The 14,938-nt window shown below is 42.8% G+C and overlaps 1 protein-coding gene across 6 annotated transcripts in view; it reads left to right on the top strand.

The window, feature by feature from the left end:
• AMBRA1 (autophagy and beclin 1 regulator 1) overlaps window positions 1-14,938 on the top strand; it is a 168,835-nt gene that overhangs the window by 70,191 nt on the left and 83,706 nt on the right. For all 6 annotated transcript variants that reach the window (XM_073604293.1, XM_073604291.1, XM_073604294.1 and 3 more), the window contains exon 8: window positions 13,343-13,429. In XM_073604293.1, coding sequence (XP_073460394.1) covers window positions 13,343-13,429 — 87 coding nt within the window. The remainder of the gene's footprint in view (window positions 1-13,342; window positions 13,430-14,938) is intronic.

The following is a 14,938-nucleotide window of genomic DNA, read 5'->3' as shown; positions in this document are numbered from 1 at the left end:
ACAGACCTGATCACGGATGTGGAAATGCGGGGCAATTTAGGTAACAGTGATCACAGGTCAATTAGTTTCAGTATAAATCACACAAATAGGAAACATAAAGGGAATACAAAGACACTGAATTTCAAAAGAGCCAACTTCCCTAAACTACAAACCTTGCTAAAAGGCATAAACTGGGATAAAATATTAGAAACAAAGAATACGGAGGAGAGATGGGTTTGCTTTAAGAGCATATTAAATAAGGGCATTAGCCAATGTATCCCATTGGGTAATAAATTTAAAAGAGCGAACAAAAGTCCTGGATGGCTTAACTCCAATGTAAAAATGCATATAAAAGCAAAGGAGAAGGCCTTCAAAAAATACAAGGTTGAGGGATCATCCTCAGCATTCAGACTTTATAAAGAATGCAACAGGATATGTAAAGGTGCAATTAGGACAGCTAAGATAGAACATGAAAGACACATAGCGGAGGAGAGCAAAAAAAATCCCAAGAAATTCTTTAAGTAAGTAAACAGTAAAAAAGGGAGGACAGACCATATTGGCCCCATAAAGAATGAGGAAGGACATCTGGTTACAAAGGATGGGGAGATGGCGAAGGTATTGAATTTATTCTTCTCCTCAGTCTTCACGAGTGAATCGGGGGGCTTCAGTAACCAAAACTGCAGTGTTTATCCTCATGACACAACACAGGAAGCACCTCCATGGTTAACAGAGGACGGAATTAAAATTAGACTTGAGAAACTTAACATTAATAAATCACCGGGACCAGATGGCTTGCATCCGAGGGTACTTAGGGAACTCAGTCAAGTGATTTCCAGACCGTTGTTCCTAATTTTTACAGATAGTCTACTGACTGGAATGGTACCAGCTGATTGGAGAAAAGCCAATGTAGCACCTATATTTAAAAAGGGCCCAAAATACATCCCTGGGAATTACAGACCAGTTAGCCTAACATCGATAGTATGTAAACTCTTGGAGGGGATGATAAGGGACTATATACAGGATTTTAGTAATACGAACGATATCCTTAGCAGTAATCAGCATGGATTCATGAAGAATCGTTCTTGCCAAACCAATCTATTAACCTTCTATGAGGAGGTGAGTTGCCATCTAGATAAAGGAAGGCCTGTAGACGTGGTGTATCTGGATTTTGCAAAAGCATTTGACACAGTTCCCCATAAACGTTTACTGTACAAAATAAGGTCGGTTGGCATGGACCATAGGGTGAGTACATGGATTGAAAACTGGCTACAAGGGCGAGTTCAGAGGGTGGTGATAAATGGGGAGTACTCAGAATGGTCAGGGGTGGGTAGTGGGGTTCCCCAAGGTTCTGTGCTGGGACCAATCCTATTTAATTTGTTCATAAACGATCTGGAGGATGGGATAAATCAGTTCAATCTCTGTATTTGCAGACGATACTAAGCTAAGCAGGGCAATAACTTCTCCGCAGGACGTGGAAACCTTGCAAAAAGACCTGAACAAATTAATGGGGTGGGCGACTATATGGCAAATGAGGTTCAATGTAGAAAAATGTAAAATAATGCATTTGGGTGGCAAAAATATGAATGCAATCTATACACTGGGGGGAGAACCTCTGGGGGAATCTAGGATGGAAAAGGACCTGGGGGTCCTAGTAGATGATAGGCTCAGCAATGGCAGGCAATGCCAAGCTGCTGCTAACAAAGCAAACAGAATATTGGCATGCATTAAAAGGGGGATCAACTCCAGAGATAAAACGATAATTCTCCCGCTCTACAAGACTCTGGTCCGGCCGCACCTAGAGTATGCGGTCCAGTTCTGGGCACCAGTCCTCAGGAAGGATGTACTGGAAATGGAGCGAGTACAAAGAAGGGCAACAAAGCTAACAAAGGGTCTGGAGGATATTAGTTATGAGGAAAGGTTGCGAGCACTGAACTTATTCTCTCTGGAGAAGAGACGCTTGAGAGGGGATATGATTTCAATTTACAAATACCGGACTGGTGACCCCTCAATAGGGATAAAACTTTTTCGCAGAAGAGTTTACCAAGACTCGTGGCCACTCATTAAAATTAGAAGAAAAGAGGTTTAATCTTAAACTACGTAGAGGGTTCTTTACTGTAAGAGCGGCAAGGATGTGGAATTCCCTTCCAAAGGCGGTGGTCTCAGCGGGGAGCATTGATAGCTTCAAGAAACTATTAGATAAGCACCTGAATGACCACAACATACAGGGATATACAATGCAATACTGACACATAATCACACACATAGGTTGGACTTGATGGACTTGTGTCTTTTTTTCAACCTCACCTACTATGTAACTATGTAACCTTTGTTGCAGATAATTACCTTTTTGTTCTGAAGTAATCCATGTGTGTTTGTCTGTGCCTCTGTACTGAGTGGGTCTAATGGGAGTGGTTTCATAATTAACTGTCAGGTGTGCAGCTGCAGGGTACTAATGAGGAAATCCGCTGGGCCTGCATCCCTTTAGACGTGTTCCTATTGAAAGTATCTCTCTAAGAATTACATTTTTGTTGCAGGGGATGCCTGAAATTTAGCTTGTATATTAGGCAGACTTCTGGGAAAATTGGAGAGCCAATCACACAAGCAGGAAATTGTATCTGAGGAGTGGTCTGTACACACACTGTGTACAGAACCACTCCATGTAGCCATGTATTGCAATGCATTCTTAGAAAATTACAGTGGCTGCAGATTGATAAGGAAAGGTCATTTTAGTCAATTACAATAGGATTAGTGTTACAATTATATGTGCTATATATTTTTTTTCCCCATGAAAGTGGAGTTAAAACCAGTATTTCAGCTGGCAGGTCAAATCACAGCCACGCTTTTTATCTTTGGACGCTGGTAATGAGAGATCTCTACCATTTTTGTCCAGCCACCATATCCACGTGGCAATTGTCAATGGCAGAACTTGTGTCAGTTGGCATCACTGCCACCATAGTTTTTTCCTCTGATAATAAAGCTGTTGGCGCTGTGCCACCTTTTTTTTTGGCTTATTTTCCCCACTTTGATTTTGATCCAGAGCCCTGCTTTGTCTATGTCCAATCCTGCCTGGCAGCGCTTTGATGGAAGCATTAAATGGTGGAACGTATGTAAGGTGATTGTCATTTCTACGCTGCACTCTCCTCCATGAACTCGCAGTGGATGACTAATGTATATTTCCATTTTTTATATTTTGTCCAGCGGTAACGGCTTACAGCTGAAGCCTTCAACTTAAGCAGAATAATCGACATGACAAATTTCTTGGCATTTCTGAATACAGATAGCAAGAAGAATTAATGCTTTGCATTAAAATAGCATTATTGCACTGCATTATTTATCCACACTGAATATGGGAGCTGTAATCCCTGCCTATCCCTGCTCTTATTTCCCCGGTCACAGCCCTATTACCAGTGTCCTGCCTGCATGTCCTTTGCCCCCTTTTTTTTTTTTTTTTTTTTTGTGTTTCCCTTGTCCTGTTTTTGTGTATTCTGTGTTTCCTTTTATTCCCTTCTCTCTCTGCCTGCTTCTGAGTTGTATGCATTCCTGTATCCTCTCCTCTCTTTTTTTTTTTTTTTTTTTTTTTTTTTTTTCACGCCTTATCTGGTTTTGCTCTCTCTCCTTCCTTCTTTATCTGTCCGCTCTCAAAAGAAGCTTAGCTCCAGGCTCCATGCGGTCGAGGCAAGTTGGCGTTTTCCTGCAGCGCTGTTTTAAACCTGCTGTCACAGATAAGTTTTTCTGAGTAACGTTAAACACAATTCAGCATCTTTCTTTGCCCTCAATTCCATTCTTCCACTCTGGAGAATGGTAGCCTGCTTCGCCCGTCCTTTTCAGAGATGGGGAAGGTGGGGGGGTTGTAGAGAGAGGGAGTGCAGCCCCTGAACGCAGACAAGGCTTGCCAGCTCCACGACTTCCACGGCTTTGTTCGTCCTAATAGGATATGTAAATTCCAATCTGGGGGAAAATGAAACATTTTTAATGAAACGACAAGTACAAAAGCACTCCAAATCAAAAGGAAAATCCCTGCGCTCGTGAATCGGGCACTTGGGTTTTTTTAAAAAAAAAATTTCCGAAGAGTTGGTGAATGGCGTGTGCGTCTTCACTTTTTTTTTTTTTTTTTTTTTCCCCCTACTAAAGCAGATTTTTTTTTTTTTTTTTTTTCCCCCTAATTTCTGCAGCCGTGTGAATAGCAGGCAGGTTTGCTCTGTACAGAGTCTGGTTCTCTGCATGCATCCTCAACACACCTGCTGCAGGGACACACATAATACGGCACTGTGCGCTGCAGGGCATCTTTAAACCTGTGGCTTTCATCAATGACTCCATCCAAGTCCTGCTTCCTATTATCCTTACATAATGCTCTTTCACATTTCCAGTGAGCATCCTCTTTATTACAATTTACTTCTGTCAACCTGTTGACAAGCTAGTGAGAAGGTTTTTCTTTTTCTTATTACAATCATTTTATTTAAGGTAGATCTAAACTCAATGACTAAGATCTTATATAAGCATTAGCATGTCATCATTCTTTTAAACATTTTTATTCTTTTTAAAGTAACCCTTGCATTGCAGTCTGCAGCAACAAAGGGCTATATATAGTCTAGGTCTTCAAAAATGAAAAAAAAAATCTGCTGTTAGGCCTTCCTAACCAAACCTATATTCAGGCTTCATGTCAAATTCACAGATACACTATATTACCAAAAGTATTGGGACACCTGCCTTTACACGCACATGAATTTTAATGGCATACCAGTCTTAGTCCATAGGGTTCAATATTAAGTTGGCCCACCCTTTGCAGCTATAACAGCTTCAACTCTTCTAGGAAGCTTGTCCACAAGGTTTAGGAGTGTGTCTATGGGAATGTTTGACCATTCTTCCAGAAGAGCATTTGTGAGGTCAGGCACTGATGTTGAACTAGAAGGCCTGGCTTGCAGTCTCCACTCTAATTCATCCCAAAGGTGTTTTATCAGGTTGAGGTCAGGACTCTGGAGGCCACTCAAGTTCCTCCACCCCAAACTCGCTCATCCATGTCTTTATGGACCTTGCTATGTGCACTGGTGTACAGTCATGTTGGAACAAGAAGGGACCATCCCCAAACTGTTCCCACAAAGTTGGGAGCATGAAATTGTCCAAAATGACTTGGTATGCTGACGCCTTAAGAGTTCCCTTCACTGGAACTAAGGAGCCAAACCCAACCCCTGAAAAAACAGCCCCACACCATAATCCCCCCTCCACCAAACGATTTGGTCCAGGGCACAAAGCAAGATCTAAAAGACATGGATGAGCGAGTTTGGGGTGGAGGAACTTGACTGACCTACAGAGTCCTGACCTAAACCCGATAGAACACCTTTAGGATCAATTTGAGCGGAGACTGCGAACCAGGCCTTCTCATTCAGTGCCTGACCTCACATTCGCTTCTGAAAGAATGGTCAAACATGCCTATAGACACGTGGAGAAGACTGCATATATAGGTACAATTTATGTAGGTAGATTTTTTCATCTGTGTAGCACCTGAGGCCACTCGCTCCTCTGGGTGTATATATATAGATAGATAGATAGATAGAGAGATAGAGAGATATAGATATAGATATAGATAGATATAGATATAGATATAGATAGATATAGATATAGATATAGATATAGATATATATATATATATATATATATATATATATATATATATATATATATATATATATATATATATATATATATATATATCTCTATCTAATATTTATTATGAATTTACAACCACTTTTCAGACAAGTCAGTTTTTGAAGGACACAATGCAGCATGTAATAGAAAATATGCCTAAGAGGCTGGACTTTCTCCTATTCATCCTTCTGGTTTGCCTCTTGCTGGAAATTTCAGGTTATTTTATGACCATACATGAGCAAACCCTATGGGGAAACCCTCTTTTCAGGTGTATGTTATTACAAGAAACATGATATTTATTAGTTACATTGTGTATCCAAGTATCTGTGCTTCTGGTGTTTCTTGACATGTTATTGTAATTTGTATTTGACTTTTAAATTAGTTTATGGGCAGAATTAATCAAAGTGTCATGTACAGTTAGCTCCTTTGAGCATAGCGCACTTCCATTCACTCTTGGAATATGTTTTTGCTTCCCCCCCCCCTCCCTTCCCCATACGTGCAACTAAAGTAGATCAGATGGATACAAAGCAGACCCCCCCCCCCCCTATATCACGGCACCATACAGGAATAATGTAAACATGAAAGAAAGGCAGAGAGGGGCTCATCTGCACTGGTTGAAGAGCTTAAAAGGGTTCATCACATGAAATGTTAAATTTTTCTCATTATTGAGGATTGGATACATATAAAAGCAAAGAACCACTTTTATTGAAAAGGTATAATGATAAGCTTATAAAGCTGCAGGTGTTCATACTAGCAGATGCTCGGCACTTGTTAAAAGACTCTTCAAAAAGAAGGAAGAGCCACATTCTGGCTGTGGAGGTACCTGTGTTCATCTGCCAGCGCAGCAGTTCAACAATTAGGGGCTCAATTCCCTCTACCAATAGCTGAGAGTATCAGGATGGCAGTTTAGTATTGTGGATTATACATTTTTTAGACATCCACTTTACTGTCATTTCTGAGCAGGTCACTGTAGTCTTTGGCTGATATTTGAGCGGAGCTATCATTTTTTTCACAATTTTTTTGTTCTTTACTATAGAAATGACCTATCGTAACAAGTTTTCTTTTATAATATAATTTAACTATTGCATTGCTCCTCAAACCAGATTTATGGTTTCAGAGTTGCTAGAGATGCTACTGTATAACCAGGGTGGATGGAAATCGATGATTTCCCTTCATCTTCCAGGACAGCTACTTGAGAGATGATTGGCTCCGCCCTCTACAGGAATCACACAATTTAAAAGGCCCCTCCCTTTCCTCTGACCCTCCAGGAGTGCACACCGAAACGTGTGTTTTTTTTTTTTTTTTTTTGTTTTTTTTTTCTTTCCCCATTGGTCTGGTAACTGTGGTTGGCGGACCCACTCCTGCGGTATATAGCTAGACTTATGCCGCGTACACACGAGCGGACTTCTCGTTTGACTGAACTCCGAAAGACTTTTTGACAGAGTTCCAACGAAACGGACTTGCCTACACACGATCACACCAAAGTCCGATGGTTTTGAACGCAGTGATGTACGACCAGACTAGAAAAGGAGGTTCAGTAGCCAATAGCCGCCCTTGCATTGTTTTTCCTCCGTCGGACTAGCATACAGGCGAACAGTTTGTTCGATAGGAATGGAGTCTGTCAGAAAGATTTGAAACTTGTTCTATTTCTAAGGTCCGTCAGATTTTTCGACCGAAAAGATCCGATGAAGCTCACACACGATCGAATTGTCCGGATTCGTTCCGTCAGGCCTTTGATGTCAAAGTCCGGTCGTGTGTACGCGACATTAGTGGTGGCTATGTCTGCTATATTTTTTTTCTTTTTCCAAAAGGGGTTTCCTTTTTTCTGTTTATTGTGGGTTACTTGCCTTTTTTTAAACTTTAAACCAGAGACTTCCACTCCCCAACGTTCTTGGATCTGGAGTACGTCCTGCCAGGGTGGGCTTAGGTGAGGAGGATGGGCGAGGGTTGATTGGTTAAAAATTATGATTTAAATCAAACCTTTTTTTACTAGTTATTTAAATAAAATCCACCCCGGGTATAATGCAATTAATTTGTCCACAGGTTGTTTAGATTCAGCAGTATTTGGCAGCTAAACAATTAAAAGTGGTTGTAAACCTCTGAAATGAAAATTGACTAATACACATCTTTGTGTACTCGCCTCTATCCAGCACACCAAGTATGAGCACACCATACTCCTGTTTGAGCATCTACTTTTTCAGACGTTATTTTTCTGCATGTATTTGCGCACATATGGGTTCTCGCACGTGCGCAAAATGTATTCTGGTATTTTTGTTCTGCACAATATGTAAATGGGGCATTTGCACACACTTGGCGTGTAATCACGTACATTTGTTCACAATTGCGCTCATGAGGCGTAAGTTACTGACCAAAAATGCAGATTTTTCTATTTTCTTTTTTTTTTTTTTTTTTTTTTTTACTGAAGAATACACGGCTGTTGTTTACGCACCTGTGTGCATAGGCACATTACAATTAATGGACTGTATTTTAGCTCGGTAAAAAAAAAAAAGCTGTGCTGCGCTTTTTCAAGCTGCAGTGTGCAAGGGGCCTTAATTAGACAAAGCTATGGGTTTTCATTATGCACCATTATGACTTTCTAGACACTGGCATTTTAACAACCTATCAATGTTATCATTCGATAAGGAGGTCGTCTGTTGCCTCCACATCCTTTGTTTGACCCCCCCTGTCCGGTGCCAATCTCCCTCAGCACTGGGGCCATATTAGCTGATTGATGAAGAGAAATTGATGGAGAAGAGAAACTTAGGAATACTAGTCCGTACCAGTGTGCAAAAGTGTGTTTGCTTTTGGAAGAATAAATCACCTCTAATGTTGGGTTTCCTACATGTATGAAAGTTGCTGCATTATGTAAAACTATTAAAATAGTTTTTTATGTTTAAGGCCCCTTTCACACTGGGGCGGTTTGCAGGCGTTATTGCGCTAAAAATACCGCCTGCAAACCGCCCCAAAACAGCCTCCGCTGTTTGTTCAGTGTGAAAGCCCGAGGGCTTTCACACTGAAGCGGTGCGCTGGCAGGAGAAGAAAAAATCTCCTGTCAGCCACATCTTTGGAGCGGTGAAGGAGCGGTGTATTCACCACTCCTGCCCATTGAAATCAATGGGACAGCGCGGCTATACTGCGGCAATACCGCGGCTATAGCCGCGCTATGCGAGTGGATTTAACCCTTTTTCGGCCGCCAGCGGGGGGTTAAAACCGCACCGCTAGCGGCCAAATACCGCAGTAAAACAGCTCTAAAAATAGCGCTGTTTTACCACCGATGCCCCCTACCGCCCCAGTGTGAAAGGGGCCTTAGAGTGAGGTGCCTCGAGATGGTCCATAATTTTAAAGGGTGCCTTAACTGAAAAGGGTTGAAAAACACTGGTCTATGGCTCTGTGCCAACACCAGACAATCCAAGAACACCCCCCCCCCCCCCTCCTTGCCTCCAGCACCCAGCAGGTGATGGCCTCAGCTGTGCATGACTGAGTGGGGGGTGTCTTTTTCCTCCACTGCGGTCTCAGATTACACTGGGCTCCCTGCTCTATGCTGTGCAGTGCGTGACATCATACAGATGCCTGTGCCTTGCTTTCTGGAGCTCAGCAACGCTGTTGAAATGCTGTATTTTTAAAGGGCTGTAGAAGAGAGGGCTGCTGATGGGTACAACATATGAGGGATTTTGTTTAATCTTTATGTATCACCTGAGCTGAGGTTAGTCACTTTAGTGGCTATATGTAAAGGTTAACAACCACTTTTAACAGAAGAAAACCTGAAAGTGAGCAGAAGATAAACTGCATTTCCACTGTAAAGGACTGCACATTGGCAGCTACATGGATAAGCTTGTAGATTGCTTATATCTAAAGGAGATGGAGGGCTGGAATGGATGCCCATGTACAAAGATGCTGGTGAACTTTTCTATAATGTAACTTAAGAGAAGTATGGACTCATACTTGCCTAGGTGGATGCAGCAGCAGTCTTCCACCCGCTTCAACACTGAGAACTGAGCGACCTAACCCCTGCCAACCCAGGTATGTGGGTGGATCCTGACTTCATTGTTGCGGTTTTGCCCAAGCCTGGACCGGCTCTGTGACATCAGCCGACATCAGGCTTCAGCTCGCTGTCTGCTGAAAATGGGTCACAGCATCTGTAATCCACAGGAGTACAGCCAAACAAACTTTGGCTGTACTTCTCCTTTAAGTCTGTGTCGGAAATATTCTTAGGAAAATTAAGTAGTACATTTGAGGATCCTTGAATAACTTTTAGGGGACAACAGGAACACTAAATATTAGATTTGCAAATTTGCTTGATTTACTGTGGGGTTTTTTTTTTTTTAGTGTTGTGGTTTTTTTTTTTTTTTTTTTCTTTTTTTTAATGCATTTATTTTTTTTATATAGTTTCTTCTTCATACTGTCCCCAAGTCTCCATCCTCTACTACTCCCTCCTTGCAGATATATCCTTCCTCCTGTCTTCTTTGTCACCAGGCAGAAAATATGTTCCTTGCGGAAGATGATTCTCCATTTAATGGAATTAAAGGTTTGCTGTTTGCATGACTAAAAAAAAGGCTTCAATGTCCGGGATCAGTGAGCACAGAAAATGCTGAACAAATGCCATTTAGTCAACTGTTAAGTCAATGAGCTGTGAGGGAAGGAAGCTCAAACACACATTACCAGTGCTGAATCTCATCCAGCGTGATTCTTATCTATGACTTAGTATAGACAGTCTTTGGTTGTCGTGTATTTTAGAACAAGTCCTAGTATTAAGTTCCACATGATGACTGGTTAGGTTATGCTGTCGGCTCCAGCTTCTTAGTAACTGGTTGAAATAGTATAGAGCAGTGGTCTCCGAATGGTGGCCCTTTGCTTTTCCTTATCTGGCCCTTGGAGCATTATTCTTCCCACTGACAATAACAATGGGGCATAATTCCTACCAGTGATGGGGCACTTATTCCTCCCACTGACACCCATGATGGGGGCACTATTCCTCCCACTGACACCAATGATGGGGCACCATTATTAAAATGTGATAAACCTTCCTGCCCAAGATCCCCCCCCCCCCCCTAGTTTAAATTGTTGAAATTGTCAAAATGTATTTCATGAAGCTTACAGAAAAGATGAGAAGCACCTGCAATGTATTATACGGCCATCGCATCGTTATGTCTTTGGCTTTGCTAACGTTTTGGTAAGATTTTTCTTCTTGGGTCCCAGTGTGATAGCCGTTTTCTTCTTTGGGTTCTTGGATTAGAAAGTTTATGAACCCCGGTCTATTAATTACTTGATGCAAAGTGTTTCTTAATATGTAACAGGCCAGAAATGATAGGCCGGCTTTTTTTTTTTTTTTTTTTTTTTTTTTCCTGTCAATGTCAAAAAGCTAGAAGTTACTGTAAGGTACCAGCTGGGTTTATACAACACAAATATGAATGGGTTTGCTTTGGACTAATGCCTCGGATGAGGATGATTTGATGTACGTAAAGGACCATTGCGTAACGTATTGATTGTTAGAGGAAGACGAGTAATTCTAGAGCCATTATTTACAGTTTAACTCTAAACTGATGAGCTGTATAGGTTTTCAATGCCTGTAGACGTTTTTTTTAGTGTCGTAATTTATTGCCATTTTGCAAGCAATTTCCCCATAGACGTATTTGGTATTTACTTGCTTGACAGTCTTCTCTTAAAGTAAAAAAAAAAAAAAAAAAAAAAAAACCTTTTTACTGAAATAGTTTTGAAAAGCAGTTGGGCAAATCTTGTGTGCCCTTAAAAATTGTAACTCTTATTATTTTGCAGGTCCTCTGCTTTCAGAAAATGTATAATGTTCGGGGGGGGGGGTTTAAAAGCGAAGCATGGGATATTTGTTTTTTTAAAAAAAACAAATGTCATACTTTCCTGCTCTGTGCAGTGGTTTTGCACAGAGCAGCCTAGATCCTTTTCGGGTCCCCAGCCGGTGCTCCTGAGTGCCCCAATAGTAAGCCGCATGCTATGGGGGCACTCATGCAGGCTCGTTACCAAGTTTATTAACAGTGTGGCTTCCCCCCCCCTCCCTTTCACTAACTGTGATTGACGGTAGAAGGAGCCGATGGCTCTCGTTGCTGCTTCTGAGCCAGTGAGAGGAGAGAGCAGTGACACAGCACTAGATCAAGATCAGGCTCAGGTAAGTATAAGGTTGGGGGTTGAGCTGCACTAAGGTAAAAAAAAAAAAGCCCCCCATTCATTAGAACCACTTAAAAGCTGTTCTTTCTCCCCACTTGTAATCATTGCTGTGCACAGAATTCGCTTAGATTGCTGCCACTTTGTGATGTTGTGGGTAGTAGCAGGTGGTTAATATTACAGATTCAAGTGGTATTGTATGGGGAATTACAGTGGGTTAATATTTAATACAGGTTCGGGTACTTATGCTAGTTGTATTTAAATACATTCAGTGTTTTTAATGCATAAATTCTTGCATCAAGTGATGTTTTTTGCATATGTCTGCCTGGCGTTCAGCTTTACTTTTACTGTTGACGCTGACTTAGAGCAAGAATACAAATACGTGTTCTAGCATGTAAAATATTCTTCTGTCATGTTTTATTTTGTGTTTAGATTTTTATCATTCGTCAAAATAATTTGCCATCTATGGTACAGACGATTCCGGTTTAGTGCTGCTGCACTTGGAAAATTGCATTTAGTCTACACATGCTTCCCCAGTTGGACAAATCTGGGGCTAAAGAGAATAAATAGTTCATATAGTTGTCCAATCTGTTCACTGCTAATGTACACAAAATTATATTGACGTATACCTGCCATGAGATGGCAAAAAAAAATGTGGGTTGTAATCCTCCTCCTTTATCCAAAATGAGAAAATAAAATGCCTTTAGTTACACTCTAAAATCATTCTAAAGGTTTGTGTGTGTGTGTGTGTGTGTTTTCTTTTTTTATTCAAAAAAAAAAAAAAAAACGTGATAATTGCCTCCTCTTACCTCCTCTTCTCAGGTCACCTGCTGGTGCTCCTGGCTCCTCCCCCTTGGCCAGTGCCCCCATAGCAAGCTGCTTGCTGTGGGGGCACTGGTGCATGCTCGTTCCTGAGCCCCCACTCTATGCATCCATAAGGCACATGGAGCCACAGCTTGGCCCTGCCCTCCACTCTCTTCATTGGCTCACTGGCTGTGATTGACTCCCGCTGCTGTGCCTCAGCCAAAGAGGAGAGAGAGACTCGGGACAGCTGAGGCTCTCATGCACATTGCTGGATCAAGATGGGGCTCAGGTAACTATTGGGGGGGAGCTGCTATGCTGCACACAGGTTTTTTTCTTTTTTTTTTTTTTTTTCTTTTTTTTTTACCCTCATGCATAGAGTGCATGAAGGTGAAAAACCTACAGCCTTTACAACCACTTTAAAGGCCAACTACCACTAAAGCCTATTTCACAGATGTTTTTGCTGCTCAAAGAAGTCCCTTTTATTTTTACCCTCAAGAAATTGAAACAAAATTTATTTGAGGGAAACTTAGCCCCCTATTTCCTACCTTTACTCCTTAAAATGCTATTTGGCTGTTGTGCTTAGCGCTAATACTTTAACATCCATAACAAGTATTCAGATAAGAACATCTGACTTTTCTGATCTGCATGCATGTACGAGGTCAGTGACTCAAACTACTAAGCCGCAGATTAGTAAAGCAGTCAGACTACCATTTTCAGCAGATCACTAATTTCAGATCCTTTATTTCTCCTAATTTCTAATTTTTTTTTCTTTCTCTCGTTCTAGGAGGCTTCTGGAGTCCTCACTGATCTCTCTGTCTCGCTATGATGGCACTGGTTCTCGAGAACACCCCATTTACCCTGACCCTGCCAGGTAAGTTAAATAATCTTTATATTTAAGGGCGACCATACTGGATGCAATTCCTCTTGCCTACTGTTCCTGTGACTATATAAAAAAAAAAGTTGTGTTCCCTGTTACTTTCTGCCCTGGTGGCAAAGATCAGGAAAATATAAAGGGACAACGATGACTAAACAAACCTGACAGGGGCTGTAATCCTTCCTCTTTCCAAAAGCAAAAAAAGTTGAAGTTTAAAGTGGAGCTCCGCCCAAAAGGGAAAGCTCCACTTGTTTGCTTCTTCCCCGCCTCTGCTGCCACATTTGGCACCTTTCTGGGGGGAGCAGATACTTGTTTTTGACAGGTACCCACTTCCAGAGGACTTCGCTGCGGCAAAGTGCGACCCCCTCCTCCTTCCCCTCTCCACCCCTCCTCCTCCACCTCCACCCCTCCCTCCTCCTTCTCCTTCTCCACTTCCACCCCTCCCTCCTCCTTCTCCTTCTCCACCTCCACCCCTCCCTCCTCCTTCTCCTTCTCCACCTCCACCCCTCCCTCCTCCTTCTCCACCTCCACCCCTCCCTCCTCCTTCTCCTTCTCCTTCTCCTTCTCCTTCTCCTCCTCCTTCTCCTTCTCCTTCTCCTTCTTCTTCTCCTTCTTCTCCTCCTCCTTCTCCTCCTCCTCCTTCTCCTTCTCCACCTCCACCCCTCCCTTCTCCACCTCCACCCCTCCCTTCTCCTTCTCCTTCTCCTTCTCCTTCTCCTTCTCCACCTCCACCCCTTCCTTCTCCTTCTCCTTCTCCACCTCCACCCCTCCCTCCTCCTTCTCCTTCTCCTCCTCCACCCCTCCCTCCTCCTTCTCCTTCTCCTTCTCCACCTCCACCCCTCCCTCCTCCTCCTCCTTCTCCACCTCCACCCCCTCCCTCCTCCTCCTCCTTCTCCACCTCCACCCCCTCCCTCCTCCTCCTCCTTCTCCACCTCCACCCCCTCCCTCCTCCTTCTCCACCTCCACCCCCTCCCTCCTCCTTCTCCACCTCCACCTCCACCCCCTCCCTCCTCCTTCTCCACCTCCACCTCCACCCCCTCCCTCCCTCCTTCTTTCTCTTTCTCCTTTTCCTCTTCCAGCCAGTGGGGGGGGGGGGGGGGGGGGGAGAGCCGAGGAGTCACAGATAGCTGCTGCTTTAGCGGTACAGATAAGCATATTTATTATATAATAAAGACACTGGGTAACTTATTGTTATAATACAGGGGGGATAGGAGCATTTTACATTCAATATAAAAGCAGCAGGAGCAGAGGGCGCAGGCGCTGACACGAGCGGACAGGGAGGGAGGGGGAGAGCACAGAGGAGACGGCTAGCAGGGCTGCGGATGACGGAGGCACGTACTTTGACCGCGGTGTCAGGGCTCAGCAGCCCTGATATATCGTGGTCAGCGTACGGGGGGAGGGTGTAGCACTGTGCTGTATAACATACTTTTTTTTTTTTTTGGTTCACAAACGTGTTAAGTCATAGCTATAGGACCTACCTAAAAGAAGCAGTACTTTGAAAGTTGG

The sequence above is a fragment of the Aquarana catesbeiana genome, linkage group LG11, assembly GCF_042186555.1.
Source record: "Aquarana catesbeiana isolate 2022-GZ linkage group LG11, ASM4218655v1, whole genome shotgun sequence".
Lineage (NCBI taxonomy): Eukaryota > Metazoa > Chordata > Amphibia > Anura > Ranidae > Aquarana > Aquarana catesbeiana.
Note: the sequence above shows the minus strand (reverse complement) of the source record. Positions and strands in the feature narration are given on the sequence as shown.